Raw genomic sequence first — 19,669 nt, 5'->3', positions numbered from 1 at the left:
GGCATACCGATGAGAAGGCGCTGCCAAGCGAGCGTGCTCGCACACGCGCACACACATGCGCACACACGCGTGCACACACGCGCGCACACACGCGCACACACGCGCGCACACACGCGCACACGCGCGCACACACATGCGCACACACATGCGCACACACGCGCGCACACACACGCGCACACACACGCGCACACGCGTGTGCACACACGCACACACACGCGCGCACACACACACGCACACACACACACATGCGCACACACACACGCACACACACGCGCACACGCGCGCACACACACACATGCGCACACACATGCGCGCACACACGCGCACACACGCACACACACACACATGCGCACACACACACGCACACACACGCGCACACGCGCGCACACACACACATGCGCACACACATGCGCACACACACGCGCGCACACACGCGCACACACGCGCACACACATGCGCACATGCGCACACATGTGCGCACACACTCGCACACACATGCGCACACACGCGCACGAGCATACATAGGCAAACATACACATGCGCGCGCACACATATATTAGAGTCAGTGTCGACACAAGCAACATTATATACACAAAGCAAGAGCCAAGAAACACAAAGCAGAGATGGGTAATGGCACAGGGAAACACGGAAACAGAGACAGGGAGACACAGGAGCGAAGACACACGGGAGACAGGGAGACACAGGCAGAAGCAGGATGACACAAGAGCGGAGACAGGGAGACACAAGGAGAGGGAGACAGAGGCAGGAAGACACAGGGACAGGGGAACAAAGAGAGGGAGACAGCCAGAAGCAGGGAGACAGCCAGAGGCAGGGAGACACAGGGACAGGATCACATGGAGACAAGGAGACACGGAGACGGGCAAAGGCAGGCACACAGAGAGGCACGAGGACTGGGGAATCAATCACTCCTCCCACACGCAGGTCATGTCATGGGGAGCACGCTGGATTTAACCACGGCGCTTAGCGGATGCACATGGCGCGTGAGCTCATTTAGACATCTAAATACAATAAATAAAAACAGCAAATAGCCCTGAGATTAATAGTGCTGGCATAGAATAGCTTCGTAAGGACAAGTGTTGCATCGTGCTAGCTATAATAGAGCAGCAGGTTTATATCAATTCAATTATTTTGCACAGAATATCGCTCGAGATTGGACATTTAAATTCTACGTACACAGTGTGCATTGATGCAATGCCAAATACAGCCGAAGACCAGCTATCATGGAGCAGCGGATGTAGAACAGCTCTTCTGCTCTTGTGTATGGCAGCAATAATTGAGGAGCCAAATATCAATGTCAAGGTCTTCTTGCCACGAGGCTTCAGGAGAGAGTTCGTGTAGTTCTGCTTTCCCTCCATATTGCCCATAGTTTCGAGCTGCATGACCACAATTGCACTGTGGCTCGTCTTTAATTAATCTCCATGAGTCTCTATTGCATCTCCATGTACCTCCGTGTATCAATGGGTTTACGACATCGTCCGAAGATGTGGGTTGCATGCCAGCAATCGCACTACTTGCGGCTTGCGTCTTCAACTTTACATTTGTGATGGAGAGACGGTGCGCATAGGCCTGGTGATGCTCCGATGCAGTTAACGGTCCTCGAGGGGGAGGAATGTCAGAGTCGGGAGGCCTGATGTTTGGGTCTCAATCGAGGTGTTTATTCTGGACATCCGCATTGCCCCACTCTGTTTGCCAGAGTTCTTCCGGATCTGGGTGTGATTCTGGGATGGTGACCGCAACAGCGCGATCCCAGAAGGAGCATCGGGTATTGAGCTCAGCGGCGAGGAACATTGTTGAGGTCTCGGTTGATGGGTCGGTGGTTGCCGGTGTCAACTCCCTTGCAGTTTGCAGATCTCTGCGGATATTTGGTGGCAGAATATTCACCAGAACAGGGAGCCATGGGGCTGGTATCAGTTGCAGTGTTCCTGTTACAATGCGCATTGCATTATTTAATTGTGCATCTAGCAGATTTGTTTATGAGCTCCTGGACCAGGCTAGAGCGCAGTGACTCTATTTAAACTATTAAAATGTTTATTTTACCAGGTAAGGCCCACTGAGCTATATAGCTGTTTTTCAGAAGTTACCTGGCCACAAATGATAGCTCAACGAAGTGGCTTATCACATGGAAATTCATAGCAGCCAAATACTATAAACGCATGTCGATTCTAAATGTGGAGGGAAAAAACGAAGGACCCGGAGAAAAATCCACGCGACCACGGGGAGAACATGCTGAATCCAAATATACAGGCATCAGGGTCGGAATCGAACCCACGACTTCCTGCATACCAGGCGAGGCAGTTAACATCTCGCCTCCTCTGGTACTGAGTAGATCAGTGAGAGGGCGGCAATGCAGCTGAGGCACCCCAGGTAATTCCTGCACGTTTCTGCAGATTATTTTTTATTTGGTCTTTTCACCGATCTGTTTTATGTGGGGCTTAAAGGTCAGCCTTCTGTCCACGGTAACCCCTATATATTGGAGTCGGGTCATTGCACACTGGGCTACTTCAGAAGGACACATCAAGGGTGGCATCTGCTGCACGATTGTTCAGGTGGAAAGCACGTGTGGTGGTCTTGGAAGGAATTGGTCATTGTCCAGCGACGAAAATACCCTTCAGCTATTAGGGTATTGGCAATGTTCTCGATGTTTGTGCCCGGTGCAGCAAGGGCTATGCCATCCAATTAATTTGCAAGATGATGGACATGGCAGGTCACTTATACATGGTGTTAGCGATGGTGATATTACCGAGCCTCAAGGGAGGGCATTGTTCACAATTCTCTTGCGGCTGCGTTTACCAGCGAGGTGTACCCTGGCAGTGCGGTTGCTGAGCATTGCAACAGCAAGGTGAACAGTAGAACGGCTCTGATCATTTGGGCCATCTTCAACAGCAGGCCATGACGCCAAATGGTGTCGTAGGCAGCAGTGAGGTCAATCATATCTGTGGCGGGCTTCTGTTGATGCTAGACACCAGCTTCTATGAGGGTAGTGAAGGAGAACATCTATAATGTAACAGCAGGTCTATGTTAGAACTATCGTTGAACAGCAGATCTATAACGCAATCGCTTAGCACGAGAATTGCCACACACATAATTGGGTATCACGAATATAATAGCTGTTTTCGAACAGGAACTGTAATACAGCAGGGCCAGAATGGAATAGGTGAGTGGGATAAAACACAGGGTAATGAAACCGTCAAGAACCTGAGGAGGCAGAACAGCCATCTTCCTTAACGGATGCCGACTAGAACATGGAATTCAACTCTGTTAACGGGGCAGCATTGTCACAGCACGTGGCTTGAGGTTCCAAAGAATAACGTCAATGAGGAATGTATCACAGCCGCCGGCGCTGCACAGGTATTCACTCCTCGCTCTCGAGGACAAAGAGAACGACTGAGAGGTGCCAGGAGGAGAGGTGCCAGGAGGAACAGGAACCACAGACGGGAAAGGCAGCAGCAGCAGCCACACAGTGAACCGGCACCAAATCCACCCCCCCACCTGCCCCCCCCAAGTTCTGTGGTCCCCTATATATGTTAAGGTGTTATCTGCCAATTCATGTGTGCACATGTGGGAGGAAACTGGAGCGACCGGAGAAACCCCACACAGGGGGCAACACTCAATCCCGTACAGATGGAACGGGTGGAGTCCGCATTAATGCTGCACCGCGTTCTCCTGGAGAGACAGGATGTGGCACCACCTCGATGCCCAAATAAAGGGAGCTTCCCAACATTTGTGCGATGACCCGCCAACCCTCGCTGCCTCCACCGCGCTGGATGGCAGGCTGCCACGTGCGTAGCCACTAACCGCCCGGAAAATATATTCACAGGAGAGCAGCAACAGGGAGAGGATGCGTTGAGAAAGAGCTCTTGATCAAACGTTTGAGCAGAATTGTCGAAAAATTAATTTGTAAGAATGTGAGTGTCTGGGGGTGTAGGAACGATCCACATACTTGCAGCGCGGACACGGGCGGAGAGATGCTGGGAGATTTGAAGAGATGTGAAACGTGGATTTGGAGAAGAATGGACGTGATGAGCTGGACAGATATACTAAAGACGAAGGAAGAGGTGCTGAGGATAACACGAGAGGAGCAGCGATGTGCCCGTGAGAGAGGGAAGAACTGCATTGGGCGCGCAGTGAGAGGGGTGAGAGATTGATGAGTCGTTGCGATGGCTGAGACGAGGCCAGGGTTTGAGGGATGCATGGAAGGTCGGACGACCAAGGGGCACTGAAGAGGGAGATGAGGTTGGATGAGCTGCAGAATTTACGAGGCCATAAAGAGAAGAGCTGAAGACGGCGGAGTTTGAGAAAGTAGTGCAGAATATATGACTTACGTCCAAGTGCGTGTAAATATAGACAGAATACATACTGGATGGAATAAAACAGCAGCATTGGAATAGAATAATGCACAGCCTTTGGTCAATACCACTGCTGGAAGCCGTGCCAAGCATGGCAAGTTCTTTGACTATACTTTACCATTCTGCTCAGTGTGGGTTTGTGAAGCGTAGAGGGAGTGTGGGTTGGGGGCTGGAGTAGGACCAGTTCAGATATCACTCACACTGAAGGTGCCTGTGGCTGGGAATCAAACTCAGGCCACCAGTTCATATCAGAGCACACAATCCACTGTGCAACCACTCAACCATCAAATAATAGTAAAAATACAATGACGGCGTTTCGATGGTATAGTCAGAAAGCAGGGGGACGCTGCCTACAGTCAGGTGGAGTAAAGCTCCAAAATTTCTAGGAGGCTCAAACAGGACACACGATGGGCTAGTAGCCACTCCCTCCATCAGCACCGCCCACATTTATATATCCACGCCCAGTCAATCACAAGCCCACACAGCGAGCGGCCTCCTCTTTGCTCTGACATAGGCCTCACCCACCCTGCTCAGGTAGCTCTGCCCACTGGTGAGGTAGCTCTGCCCATTACTCAGGTAGCCTCGCCCTCTGCGCGAATCATGAGGCAAAGCATGTGTGAGGGAACACCGGAACAGCCTCTCTGAAACCACGGGGATTGTCCCGGTTCAAATGGAGGCATCTGGTGGCTTTAACTGGGATCCGTCGTGCGTGGTGTGGCCGCGTTTAGCGGACGGGGCAGAGTGTTAAAAGGTTCTCGCGCCCCCCCCCCCGCCTCGCCACCCCCGAGTGAGGTGCCATCCTTCAGTGTCGCGAGTAAAAAGGTCAGAGCGGAGCGCAGCGCCGCCACCGCCACGCAGCGCAATTACGTTGGTCACGGACGCGGCACCACCTCTCCCCCCCCCCCCCCCCCCCGAGAGAGAGCCTCGGTGTTCTTCCGCCCGTGGCGCAGCGAGGCAAAACACAGCCGCTGGAGAAGGACGGAGCGATGCGGGGGAAATGACCGCTTAAAGCGGTGCGAGTTTTATCGCCGGGAAAGATACACCAGGCTTATTTTCTCCCTACTGGAGTAGGTGGCTCATGACTCACTGTAGTCACAGCCCGAGTGCAAGACATACTGGATGTACTGTGACAGGTGCGAAAATATCTTCCAGGTTGCTGACCAGGATGGACTCAGATAAAAATGAATCCTTGAAAAGATGGCAAAGCAAACGATCTGCTAGCCCAGCGAAAGAACCACAAGCAATGCCGGGGGGGGGGGCATAGCAGAGGGTGGGTGCTAAGCTTAGGAAGGCCGAGAGTGCGTGCTGCCCTTTCACCGATGGGATGTTCTGCCCCCTTAAGCGCTGTGATTTAAATTTGAACAGCTGTTCTGTCACCGAGCACTTGTGCCTGCTGCTCTCTCTCTGCCACAAGCCCTGCTACAAGCCCTGCCACCCCACCTCACATCCCCCCACACCTTTCCATGACCCTGTGCCAGTTGTTAATTTGTATCGGAAAAATCGTTACGCTCGCCGCCTCTATTCTTCTCCTCCTCCTCGTGGCACACGGATGCAGGAGGCTTGATAATTATTTTTTTATCATGGCACGGAAAGCACTGCAGCCGGAGTCCCGCCCGCCTGTGCGTGCCTTGCATTGGTGCCACGCCAGTGTGAACCAAACAGCGGGAGCCCAGTTAACGAGCGGAGCTTAAGCCGCCACCCGAGCTGTTACCGGGCATCACAACACGTGCACCGCCACTTTTGTCACCCGGCTGGCAAAACGGCTGCCGGCGACAGTGCGGTCGCACGCGGCCTCGCACCGCCGCGCCGAGACGGGGGGTGGACAGGGCGGTGGTTAAACCGTGCAGGGGGCGCCGCTTCTCGCCAAGGCCACAAAGCGGTTGTTCGACCGCGTGGGTTCGGGTTGCGTGGCCGCGCACTGAGCCTCTGTTGCCGTGGCTTCTCCGTGAACCGAAGCTCCCGGCACAACGAAGCAAATGTCGGACATCAGCATCGCGACCTCATGGGTTCCGCCGTTGAGACACGTTGCCAAACGACGCGCGGTGCAGCCCCGAAAGCACGTCGCAGAGCAACGCCCTGGAGGTCACGGGCTGAGAGAACTTGCAGACCCAGCCTGGGGCTCTTTGCCCACACGCCCAGCTCAGCTACGGTAATAGCAAGGACAAATATTTGGACCCTGCGGGAGGCCATAAAATAGTACATAGTGTCTGCTTCAGAGTGGAGGTCAAAGGTCCCGTGCCGCTATTCGACAAAGAGTTGGTCACGTGTGCCGGCGGAAAGGTCCAAATTTGCCAAACGCAAAAAATTACGCCACAAATTACTTAGCTGGGAGAACAGACAGCAGCATCGCCACCTACGGCAAAACTACTGCAGCCTGTGCCTCGTGAAACACAGCAGCAGCGCCTCTTTCGGCGACAGTCGCCTTGCTCTGTGAGAATGGTGCGAACACCGAATATACTCGTGATTTGTTTTGATATGGAAAGCGCGTAGGCACTGCTGGTGGCAGGCACTTCACTCGAGCGGACAGAGATGAGCGCCACTTCTTTGATGCAATGAAGGTGCAGTTAAGATACGGCGTATTGAGATGCAATCGTAAGAATGACACAGTACAATCGTATTAATATTACCTTGGTAGTAAACCACAGTATTCAAAGTAAACGTTATTTCGCCAGCAGATGGGAATACAGCACAGGAAGACAAATTGCATGCAGTAGAGACTCATGACAGGGTGAAGTCACGAGTTGATTTCAAATTGGTTCAGGTAATACAAAGGCATCAATATAACACAAATCTGAACAATAACAAACATAAAAAACTAAGGTTAAATTGGGCATCGAATTAGAAAGAAATAACAATCAAAATCAGAATATAAACGTACGTTTACAAAACAAAACAAAAAAAATATCCTAGAATACGCATCTGATATTGTCAAATCCAGCTTGTTGAAGACAGTCGCGCGAGAAAAGATGGTCTCACTTGAAACCCAAATGAAGGCAACTGGCACGGTGCTGGTGGCTCGCTAACGCGCACGTCCGACGCCACAACCGATCTCTTATTATCGCGTGCGCCAGCCTTGTTAACGAGATCCCAGATTAGAAAGGTGGCGGTGGTGGGGGAAGCGGGGTAACACTGGGAGATAACGAAGGGGGGGGGGGAGGAGAGAGGGTGTAAGGTTGGAGGTCACGAGGCTCTGAGCTCCGTGGCAGACGCTTCCGCTTGCTCTGCCCACGGTGCCAAATGGGCAACCGCCCAACAAAGTCGCGTCCGCGCGTCCCTCGCGAATGTCACAAGATTATCGAGTTAATTCCTGCGTGGCTAAGAGGGATGCCATGTGGGCCGTAACCCCGATGTAACGCAGTTAAGATGTTAACGCTTTTAATTTTGAAACTGTGATGCGGCGGCAGTTAGTTTCCTGCTTGCGCCGCCAACAATGGCAACGCGGTCCTAATGACAGCCTGTGAGTTATTACAGCAGAATCGTGGCAGCCGCATCGAGGGAGCCAGCCTGGCACGGCAGCTAACGGGGGGGGGGCGCTAATTCAGCACCAAAAAATATATATACATACAAAAATAACGAAACCCATCGGAGAGGGCCACTGCTTCCCCTAATTTTTCCGCGATGCCAGCGATGGCGGCGGCATCGTCACCACTGGCGCCGCAGCCAAGATGGAGCCGCGGAGCGAAGCGCGGGCATCATCCGCCCCCAACGCCGCTCGGTCCGCCCGCTCTTCCCGCTCGCGCGCACTCACTCGGTAACAACGGCGAGATTGTATGCAAGTGAGGCACTACACCGTGCATACTAATCACCCGCAGCCCCCGCTCGCTACCGGCGACGGTTGTTAGCGCCCTCCCTGCAATAAGCCTTCCCCTTCCGAGCCCCCCACCCACCCGCCCGCCTGCCAACCAGCGCTTCTCTAATTTTTTTTAGCGCGCATAAATACGACGCAGCGCGATCAACTTACCAAATTACGCCGCTTAATGAGGAATTACTCCAACGTCGGCAGGAGGCTCCGCTGGCCGCGATGGGCACTGGCGCCGTGCCGTTGCAGTGTGGCGGGGTGGTGCAGCGGTGTGGTGAGCGGAAGGGACGCTCGGCAACGCGGGCCGGGGATACCAGTTTGGCGCGATCGCCTGTGTCAGTGGCGCTAGAGCGGGTGACGGGAAGGATTTTTCATTTGTGTTTTTCCGATCATTCCGTCTGTCCGTCTCACTCACCCGACCAACCAACACGTCCCTGCACTCCACCCGTACCACCACCACTACCCCCCCCCCCCATCCAACCCCCCGCCACCCCCACCACCACCTCTCCTCTAACACCCACGCAGGCAAAATATGCCTCGCACATCTCTCTCCCGCACCCCACGCGCGAGCACATGCGTGCCCCCCCCCCCCCCGGCCCACCTCAGCCCCCCCCACCGCCCCCCCCTCTCCACCATTCTGGGGGCGCCGGCTTCTCGAGCCCGTCAAGCGGGAGGCAGCGTTCGTTTCGCGCGACCGCCGTGCGACTGCCGCGGCGCTGCCGGGGACACCGAAGCGCCCCTCCCCCCCTACTCCACGCTTCACCGATACGATTAGAGGAAGCGCCGAGGCTTGGCGGCGGCCAAGGTGAGGCTCGGGACGGCGAGACGCGAGCGTGGAGCTCGGCACTCCGTCGCCTCGGCGCCGTTACGAGCGGCGTGCCCCGCTCCGACCGGACCCCTCGCCGTCGCTCCTACCGGTGGCAGGAGCGTGGCGGTGTTACGGGGGGGGGGGGGGGGGGGGGGGTATGGTGGGCACCGTTTAATGACAGAAACGGCAGGCCCAGACGCGTACCCCCCAGACGGATGGCTTTTCGCCGACGCGGACAAATTGCTTGGCACGCACATTGAGGGAGCAACCGTCAGTTTTAGCTCGGTGCATTTTGGTGCTGCAGCCCCGAGATGCCGACAGGAGCATTGCTCTCCCAGCGGCGATGCGGGGGTGGGGGCTAGGGGGCTCCTACAACCGAACCCCTCCCGCACCCTCCCTCCCCCTCTTCCGTGAAGAGGCACCGGCTGTGAGTGCTCTCCCCACCACAATAAACGCTCTCATCGCTTTTTCTCAAAAAGAGAATTCTATGCCGTGCATTATGAGATGTTATGCAACCTCTCTATCGGGATTTTGCGTTTGTTTATTTCTTTAAGAGCAAACATCTCCACCGAGCACAATGAGTTAACAGTGTACTCAGTGTGTGTGGGGGTGGGGTGGACAGAGGGTGGGGGGGATGGGGGGGGTGTGGGGGTTGGGGGGGCCCTACTCACAACTGCACCCCCACTTGGCCCCACCACCGTCACGGCCACAACAGAGCCACCCTCTTCGCACGACACGGACACGGCAGGATTCACAGGGCCATTGGGTCACGGGGTTAGGAGTTCAAGGCTCACAGCGTCATGGAGTTGGCTCCTCCGTGACTCAATGCCACGAGGATCACAGAGGGCCTTAACTGGCAGCGGTGTACAGGTGTGCATCCTGGCATTTAGCGCAAGAGGCCGGGGGCCAAGGTGGTGGTCTTACGCGCGACGTCAACAAGGATCGCCACAATTACATTCGCTCCCTATCCCACAGCGCATAGGAACAACCGTCCGTACGGCGCAGCGGGCACCAGCGCAAGACGAATGGCGCCGAACGGCGGCCTCTTGGTGACAACCGAGGTATCCAAATACTTCCCCTGCACGCATGCACGCAAGCGGCTATGAGCCCCCAAAGCTAACGAGCTGCGAGCTCAACGGACCTTCAAAACGTCACCTGCCCGATACCAACGTGGTAACGGCAACACGGCGATCGCGGCCGGCCTCAGTGATGCGACGGGGGAGAAGACACCAGACCTCACCTGGATTTTCTTGCCCAGGTGCTCCCGGTCGTCCTTGTGCTTCTCGGTGCAGCGCTGGAAGGGCTCTCCCATCCCCTGTAGGAGCAGGGGTGGGGGGGGTGGAGGGGGGGTTGTGGGTGGGGGGAGAGCAGACAGCGGGGCCACATGGAGAGACGCGGGCTCAGGGCTCATCAGCAATGGCACGCCGGGGTCTCGCCCGCATTGATATTCATGAACGCGGACCAATATTGGTTGTAATTTTTTCCCGCGGCCCCCAGAGTTAATATAACCTGTAACCTGTGCCCTTGACAATGCAGCTGCCATAAGCGATGCTAGCCCACTCACAAAGCCGGCGGTCCCCCAAGATGCTCCTGACATTTCACTCAATTCCGTGCTCATTTGCACTTTGTCCAAAGTGACAAAATTACCTCCTTTGGAAAATGAAAAATACATATGTAGCGCTCGCCGGGAATGGCAGCCTGGTGGGCGTCCCGGAGGCCACGCTCCGGCATAGTGCTGGCAAATCAGCATTCCGCTGTCTCAATGTCACCGCGATCTCGGTGAAGCCGCATGGCGGTGACGCACACACGGAGTTCACGGGCAGGCGCCGATCACCGCCACTCACTGGAAGCGTAGCGTGGTTGGCATGGGCCCTGATCTAAGGAAGAAAATTGGACCGCTCTCCCCCCGCACCTGCCTCCCCCCACCCTCCACCCCCCCCCCCCTGCCCAATTACCGCCCTCTTTTATAGGCTGACACTTGGGCCCCTCCGGACCGAAGGCCCCGGTGCAGTTGCACTTCCTGCACACGCAATAGCTACACCAACAGGCTTACGAGGAAGCGCCTTAATCTGAGCGTCTCCTGTGTTCATCAAGGAACCCCGATCTCTGTGTCGCCAAATTCACCGCCCTCTTCATAGCCCGCCACATCGGCCCCTCCGGCTCTTGGGTCCCAGGGCAGCTACACAGCCTGCGCACCCCTGATATCTACGCTGCTGCCGCTCACCACCCCCCCCCCCCGCCCCCCCCAAAGCAGCTCACCCGGTGGGATCCGTACGATCGGACCGGGCGGCCAGGTAATTCCCGCGCCGTTAAGCCACCGGTGTCAGAAATCATGGTGAAATAAGCCACGCAAGCCGCTCGGATCTCAGGCGGATCCGCGGGCCGGTTGGGGACCGCACGCCACTCCTAATCCCTGCGAGCAGCAGCCCGGTTTTAAGCGGCCAACGGGCGGCCGCGGCTCAAGCCGCCCAGGGACACGCGCGCGCAGACGTTAGACCGGCGACCGTGGTTTACGTTAAAACTTTTTAATCAAATTGCATTCAGGGCCCTCGCCTGGGAACAACGGAAGGTAGCCTCCCAATCAGGGCTGGATTTATTACGGAATATTTTGCCGAGCCGCTGGCAGGCTGCGGTAGACGTGCGAATGCGAGCTGCAGCCGTGGCGAGAGGTGCAATGGATGTGGTGTGCCAGGTGCGGAAGTATTGTTTTTTTAGGTCACTTGTGCCAGAAGACCCTGCTTAGATTAAAGCCCGCTGCTCCCAATGTCACTCTGAAGCCTTGATTCACTGAACTAGCAAATTGACGCGTTACGCAAGCGCAAATAAATGCCAATGGGGCATCTTCATCCGGAACCCTCGCCGCCTTCCACATATCCCTCTGCTACATCTGGAACCCACAGCCGTTGCTCTGAAATTTCATTTTTACTTTCTCACGGATGCCTTTCTCGTCGTCAGTGCAATGAATCAGCCGAGGGAGGGGACACGGCAAGCCCAGCGCCGGGACTCCCGGCCCACCCACCCGGGTGGGTGGCCGGGACAAGGAACCAAGATGGTCGCTCGTCACGGAGCAGCCACGGCCGATCGGTGGCCAACACTGGTGACTTTCACAGAAGGAGCTACACGGCAAACACGCACCCGCGTGTGCCTTGCAAGTACACACGCGTGCCTCACAGGCACAAAACAATGGTAACGATGATTCCCCCGGTGTAGCCTCTAACAGGACTGCAGGGGCAAGTGCTGTTCGTGAGCACCTGACGGCCAACTCGGCACACGAGTGGTGGGTAGACAGGACCATGTCAGACAATCTTTATCTCCCCAGTGCCGATGCTTACACACCGCACCAGGTACTTATTCGGCTGCATCGACCTAGGGGAGGCCCAGGACCGGTTCAGATATTCAACACCGATGTTGGCTGTGAGCAGGAATCGTAGCTCAGTGATTATATACAGAGCAATGCAATGCCTTGGGAGTGGGAAGCAGCCAGCAGCTGTGTGTGTGCGCATCCGTGCCTATCTGCGGTATGGGAGGATATGGAGCTGATCAGGCTTTGCTGTTGATTGGTACCAGTGCTGACAAGATGGGCCTCTGTGCAGGAGGCTCGTGGAGGACGCTACTGGGTGGTTGGTGACAGAGAGCTGTCGGAGCGAAAAATCGGACTTCGCGCCGAACGACACAGAGGGGTGGAAGCTTTATTTCCCGAGCCAGAGAGGTTCCTGGATGTGACGCGTCCTCTGTAGTGAGTTGGCTCGGAATATCTCTTGCGGAAAAATCGGACGGCGAAGGAGCGATGCTCACAGAAACAAGGGGAGCGCCTGGCGGCTAAAACACAGCAAGGTAGCACAGGTGATGCATCTACCAGTCATCTTTCTCAGTGAACCCATGGCACCTGGGTTTATCCTGACCTCCTGCAAAAAGGGCACCCTTCCGCACGTGACAAGGCCTCAATGTGCACCTATCTTCGCACAAGCACGATGGTGATGTCAATGACACTTAGTGGCGAATGGCGGTTGTTATTGTATGTGTATTTGTGGAGAGCAGCCATACATTAGCACCATATAAACATTACTGGGGCTCCCCTAGGTAAACAGTAGCACTCTATGCAGGGCCATGCGTTTGGTGAGTGCGGTGTGTGCAGGGTAAGTGTGGCGAGTGTGGCATGTGCAGGGTGTGTGACCGAGTGAAGGGACAGGGCGGTGTGTGCGGATTGTGTGCGGGTTGTGTGCGGTGAGTGCAGTCTGTGCGAGATGTGTAACTGTGTGAAGGGTGAGTGTGGGGTGTACGGGGTGAGTGCAGTGTGGAGGGTGAGTATGGCGAGTGCGGTGAGTGTGGTGTGTGTGCGGCGTTCGCTCCGCGCTCACTTCCGTCGCCGGCCCTCGCCGCTGCGCGCCCTCGCGACGAGCCCTCGTCTCCCCTGGCGTGGCCGCCACACGCGACCGACGACGGCGTCCCTTGGGGAAGCTGTAAATCATACGCTTAGGCTCATTGAGTGAACAGAACAACAAATATACGTGTACAGAACAAAAGGGGAAACAATGTAAACAAGGTGGGACCAATGATGCAGAGAAGAGTCGATTCTTATCGGGGAGGTGAGTGTGACAATTCATCGAACTTCTATGGGGCCAGGGGTGTGTGAATGATAACACGTGCAACTCGGACTATAAGTAAGAATAAGCAGTTGATAATTATTACTGCTGCTGATGATGATGACATGGAGTGAAACGCGCACACTGAATGTCTCCGGGTCCTCACTTCAGATCAGATGTGGCAGTCGCTGCTCAGCGTGCGAACCTGCGAACAAGAGGCGATATTGTCAGACTTGATCTTTTCAACTGCTGGAAATCTGTCACTCCATGACACGGCAAATACCAGCGGACAACCGCGGTCAAACTTCTGCTCGTTTCGTCTCTCATTTTTTTTCTCGCTCTCCCAATTAGGTTTCCGATTGCGCTGAAGGTTGTCGCGTCCGGCAACTCTCTCGACGAGCAACATCACCCGGTGCCAGAGATCAGCAACAACAGATGACGTCACACAGCCAGGGCTGTATTTATGTATCTCTGCCCCTGGGAGTCTGGAACAGAAAAAAAACTATACAGCTTCCGTCACCCCCCCCCACCTCACTGGTTCCTTGCCTTATTCACTAAGACAAAGAACACACCCATTGTAGCCTCCACAGGCTCTTGGGGAAAGTGCTCAGAGCAAGCACCTATGAAGGCCGACAAGGCGTATGGAGGGGGTGGTGTGGCTGGCACCACTGCTGGCCGCCTCCGTCTTCTCACTGCTGATGTTTCTACACCGCTGCAGGTGCTCATTTAGGGCTGAGTCGACAAAGGAGAGGCCCAGGACTGGTTCAATAACCACCACTGATGTTAGGCGTGGCTAGGAACTGAACTCGGACAGCGGGGTTCTTCGCGCAGTGCGCTAACCACAACGTTACTTCCCCCGGACCCTCTCCTCTTGTATATACAGACCCTACAAGAAGACTACGGAATTTCTGGGAGGCTCAAACGGAGAAACATGATTAACTGGAGGGCCCCTCTCTCTCCCTGCGTCAGCCCTGCCCAATTTTCAATAACCACGCCCACTCAATCACTTGTACCAGCCACGCAGTTGGAGTGACCTCCTCAATCTGACATGAGGCCCACCCATTAATTTGTTTGCTCCCCCACTACTCAGGTAGCCCCACCCAGTAACCAGGTAGACCCAGGCACTACTCATCACACACGACTTGGGGGTAACCCCACCCATTCGTGTTCCTATGCATTAATCAGATGTTCCTGCCACTCCCCACTGCTCAAGTAGACCCCACCCACTATTCAAGCAGCCCCTCCCACTACTCGGATAGCACCACCCTCTATTTGGGTAGCTCTGCCCTTTGCACGTATCATTAGGCCAGAAATATGAAAGATCAAGCCGTCATCATGGCCCATCGTCATTGATGCCACAGAAAGCACCAATACCTGACAATGCCGTTGTTAGACCAGAGGGGGGGAAATCCAGATATTCACAGCAGCTTTAATGTGTGACATGGGGACAGCGTATTTTTAAACCACTTTTTAACTGTCCCGGCCACAGCGGGTGGTTTGGTGGGCCCACCCTACCTGTGGTGACGGACGGGGAGTGGCTAAACCACAGCAGTGTGGCTCAGCATGGCCCGACCGGGTGGCTGTGGCTTTGGCGCGCTCCCCCACAGCGGTGCTCCGCAGTGGAGGAAGTGCAGCTCCTCCCCCTGGTCACACACGGACATCGCCACGGCACACACACAAAAATAAAGACAAAGATCCCCCGTGTAGCCTTAACAGACTGTTGGGGCAAGTGCTGTTAGCGAGCACCTGTGAAGGCCGCCACGTTACACGAAGCGGTAGGTTGCCATCACCACGCCCGGCCGCCTTTGTCTCCCCAGTGGCAATGTTTACACACTGCACCAGGTACTCATCTGAGGCCGAGTCGACCTAGGGGAGGCCCATTACTGGTTCAGAAAATCGTCACTGGTGTTGGCTGTGAGCGGGAATCGAACTCGGATTGCTAGGTTCGTAGCGCAGCGCGCTGCCGCTCCCCACAGCACACACGCACACACGTTCGTAGGGAGATACCGTCTCATGCCACGTCTACCACCAGTCACCACATCTTCACTTTTACTAGTGGCACCAGCCGTGCCACGGCCACTCGCAGGCAGTGACAGCCCTTTTTTCAAACACCCCGCCTATCGCACGCCATGAACACGATATAGCGACACAGCGCATGCTCGCAAAGCATCAAGAAGTGAGCGCACCTCAAGACGCTGACGGAAACGGAGAGCGGGCTTATTTTGCAGAGAGCGAATTGCAGTTGATCATCGATTATTCGGCTGCTTCCAATATTATCCGGTGGTTCCGGGCCGATTCGGATTGCACAGAGGCCCTCAAAATTTCATGCCCACTTATATGCAGAACCTCACAAGCATTGTCTGACTTGTGTGATCTGTATGTGACTTAATAAATCAAAAGAAATCCGTTTTTACACGCAACGCAATCGAACGACTCCATCACCCTTATGCGCCCACCGGCACGCCCGTTTACAGGGACTCACGGTCCTGCATTTCCCAGTTCTAAATAGTCAGCATGTAACAATATGCAGAGCTTTTCGTGTATTCTTCCCCGTCCAGATTGTACCTTTGTTTTTTTTCCCACGAGAGACATTCCTAGCCGGACTCTGCCACAGAGGACAGTCCCCCTTGCAGGGACCTCTCGGGCACAGCTCTCCGAAAGTGTTATCGCGTGTCGTTGGGCAACGCCGTCCCGACGGCTCTCCCCGTCCACCCGCACGTCCGCTCCCGTGAAGGGCAGTCCCCCACGCGCTCTCACTGGGCGCAGTTAACTAGATTGCCGAGTTCGGGCGACAGGCTCGTCTCGGTGACCGGCAGGGGGCTCCCTCGCGTCCCTCCAAACGCGACTCCCAACGGAGATCTCCGGTCGTGGCGGCATTGACGCCGCGGCAAATTCGGCAGTGCCCGCTCGGCAGACAGAACCCACAACAGAGCCCGCCCCACTGCTGGACGTCTGTGAAGAAGATCTTCATAGCTCATCGGATTCCTCCAGTCTAAATGAACATTCTGAACAGATTCTCATTCCGGTGGGACTGAAGGCACACACCGCGCGGCCACGCCGTGTCAATCCACTGCTGGATAGAGGACTAATTCCCGTGCAGTGCAAGTCCTTAGAATTTTAATACTCCTGTATAATGGAGCAAGTGTGAGTTTGTCCGTTACTGTGTCTGTCCGGATTTTTTTGTTTAAAAAATCCCATTATTTCGTTGAATATAGATTTTATGCATTTTGGAATGTCAGTAAAAATTCTAATTGAAAATTTGGAGAAACATTACAGGCGGCCTCCGGTTTACGATGGTCCAATTTACGTCGCACATTTACGACGTTTATATAACGCCACCGTGGATCGATTTACGTTGCATCTATGAGGCACCTCCCGACATGAATCGGAACATATTTGAACGGTGATGTTTCCACGGGGAAACGTGAAAGAAAGTGAGGTTTTTTTTTTCCAAAAAGATCAAGTTAACGTTAGGGAGGAAGAAGACAAGGTAAGAAATTTTCATTAAAAAAAAAAGCTGTGTCAATTTTGGTAAAAACCCCAAAAGTACGTTCTGTACACTTAACACTCTTGTCCTATGATTTTATAGCACTAGGGCACTATTTTCTAACATGTTATAGTATTAATAAAAATGGTTAATACTTCATATATTTGACCACAGCCTATATTTCTCGCCTTTTTTTGTGAAAAATTGGCTTTCTAACCCATGTTCAGGAATGTAACCGTCCCACTTTTGGAGTCACCGCCAACACGAGCCAAGGACAAACACCGGAGACAATTTGAATCTTCCTCCCTTCTGGTACGTTTAGTCATGGCCAATATTACGCATGGCAAACTCGTGCGTTGGATCCAGCAAAACCATCAAGATTCTGGCTCGGAAGGCTTCGTATCCGGACAAAGATGGAAAATACGCAGATAATGTGGTCTATAAAGATATTTCGATAAATTATTTCGTTACTTTTGAAATTAAACTAAAATATTCATGGATTTTATTGTCTTTAATTTGTTACTTACAGTAGTTTACATTTTACTATTGGACCGAGGAGAGTTTTACCAACTAATTTTACTTTACCAGGTAAGGCTCACTGAGCTTTAGAGCTTTTTTTCAGAAGCGACCTGGCCACAAACAAAATGGCTTATCGTGTTGAAATTTCCAGCAGCCAAATACTAGAAAAGCATCTTTATGAATGTGGAGGGAAAAACCAGAGGACCCAGAGAAAAATCCACGCGACCACAGGGAGAACATGCCAATATACAGGCATCAAGGTCGGGATAGAATCTACGCCCTGTATGTATGCAGAACTTATTTCGCGCCGTACGTATCCAACCTCTTGTATACCAGGCGAGGTAGTTAACATCTCGCCACCGTGGCACCCCTTCGGGCCCAATACCTTCTAGTTATGATAAAGCTGCGTCGATCGGTGTGTGAAGGTCAGGGAGCTTAGACGTTGAATCATAGTACAGTACTACGACGGTTTTTGCTGCTCTGCCCTCTGTTGGGAATGTAGTCTAGCAGCCACGACCCTCGCACATTCACACATCATGATGCCTGCACGGACACCCTAGCCTCAAGATGGATTACGATGTGGATTTATATCACATCTAAATGCCAAGGTGCTGTACACAGGGACAGTGAGGATGTTTATTTTACAGAGAGAGACAGGCATTCATAGGCTGAGGGGAAAAAGGAAGGTCTTGAGCTTGGACTTGAATCAACACAGACGGCTGAGGGATGGGAGATCCAGACCACGGGGGCAGCCGGGGAGAAGGGACGACCTACCAATCGGTGAAAGTTGACTGGGGGACTTCTACAGCGAGCAGGACAGTGCGTGGAGAAGAGTATAGTGAGATGAGAGGGGAGTGGTAGGAGAGTGCATGGAGGATCTTGAAGACGTTGAGTGTCATTTTGAAAATTGTTCCAGGACAGGATTGTGAACCAGTTGAGGGATCGGAGTATTGAAGAGACGTGGTCTCGTTCACGGGTGTGGGTGAGAAATCTGGCAGTGGCATTCGGAGTCATATGGCGTTTAGAGGTGAGAGACGTGGGGAGGTGAGGGACGTGGGGAGGTGAGGGCCGTGGGGAGGTGAGGGACGTGGGGAGGTGAGGGCCGTGGGGAGGTGAGGGCTGTGATTAAGGTATAGGTGAGGGTCTCAGCAGCAGCTGTGTCAGGAACTGGGGGGGTATGAGAAAAGTTGTGCAGATGGAGGCGTAAGGTTGTGCAGAATTGAGAAGCGTGGGGAGATAATAATCACAACTCCAATATTCTTAGTTTTTTCAGTAAAGTCACGTTGAAGGGAAACAACAAAATAATAAAATATATAAAACAATAAACAATTCTCACGACGTTTCGACCATAACTCAAACGGTCGTCTTCAGGTGTGTTGGTTTGCATAAATTTATTTTTAAAACGGCGCATTTCTTTATTTATAAAAAAAACGTTAGCGCCACGCGCAACGATTTGGCAGTTTATTTAGGACTAGTCCATCTATATTCTGAAAAGAGGGGGGAGACGAATTTTTTTATAATGTATGCTGTCTGAAAGCCACTGTAAGCGTGAACAATCAATTAAGACCTGAAATGGTTTATCAAATCTTTCCAATGATTGCTAAGATAGAATCCATCTTCTCGGTTGAAATTGTCTCTGTGCTTGTATATGTGGATAGCCTCATGAACGAATCTCTCATGGAAGCCAGATGGCTTACAAAGAACCTCTGTCTTGGAAAAGTCAATGGCATGTGAGCCTACTGAATTAGAACAATGATCTGCCACGGCCGAGGTGTTGGTCCTACCGTGTTTAAGGTCTGCTTTGTGTTCACGAATGCGGTCCGAGACATGGTGTTTGGTTTCTCCAATGTAACTACTACCACAGAGGCAACTTAGTTTGTAGACACCAGGGTATTGTATGTCCGGAATCACATCTTTTACAGACGGAACCAGATCACGGATTTTATGTAATGTGTTGAAACGGACCTGGATCTTGTGTTTATTCAAGATTTTGGAGATCTTTTTTGTGATCCCCGCAATGTAGGGTAAAGTGATGGTTTAGTAGTTACATTGGAGAAACCAAACGCCATGTCTCGGACCGCATTCGTGAACACAAAGCAGACCTTA

General features: G+C 53.5%; 1 protein-coding gene across 9 annotated transcripts in view; it reads right to left on the bottom strand.

Moving 5' to 3' along the window:
• Positions 1 to 19,669, bottom strand: part of TNRC6C (trinucleotide repeat containing adaptor 6C) — a 133,816-nt gene that overhangs the window by 93,044 nt on the left and 21,103 nt on the right. For 7 of the 9 annotated variants that reach the window (XM_032961137.2, XM_032961136.2, XM_032961145.2 and 4 more), the window contains 4 exons: positions 15,073 to 15,200; positions 13,724 to 13,762; positions 13,333 to 13,432; positions 10,215 to 10,289 (listed from right to left, as the gene is read on the bottom strand). In XM_032961137.2, the coding sequence (XP_032817028.2) occupies positions 10,215 to 10,286 (72 nt within the window). In that variant the 5' untranslated portion in view covers positions 10,287 to 10,289; positions 13,333 to 13,432; positions 13,724 to 13,762; positions 15,073 to 15,200. Of the gene's footprint in view, positions 1 to 8,328; positions 8,620 to 10,214; positions 10,290 to 13,332; positions 13,433 to 13,700; positions 13,763 to 15,072; positions 15,201 to 19,669 lie in introns of those variants that run through there. The other 2 variants (XM_032961142.2, XM_032961148.2) reach the window with 2 other exon arrangements.

The sequence above is a fragment of the Petromyzon marinus genome, chromosome 26, assembly GCF_048934315.1.
Source record: "Petromyzon marinus isolate PM22_M1 ecotype Great Lakes invasive population chromosome 26, UKy_Petmar_22M1.pri1.0, whole genome shotgun sequence".
Taxonomy (NCBI): Eukaryota; Metazoa; Chordata; class Hyperoartia; order Petromyzontiformes; family Petromyzontidae; genus Petromyzon; species Petromyzon marinus.
This window is presented reverse-complemented; position numbering and strand designations above follow the sequence as displayed.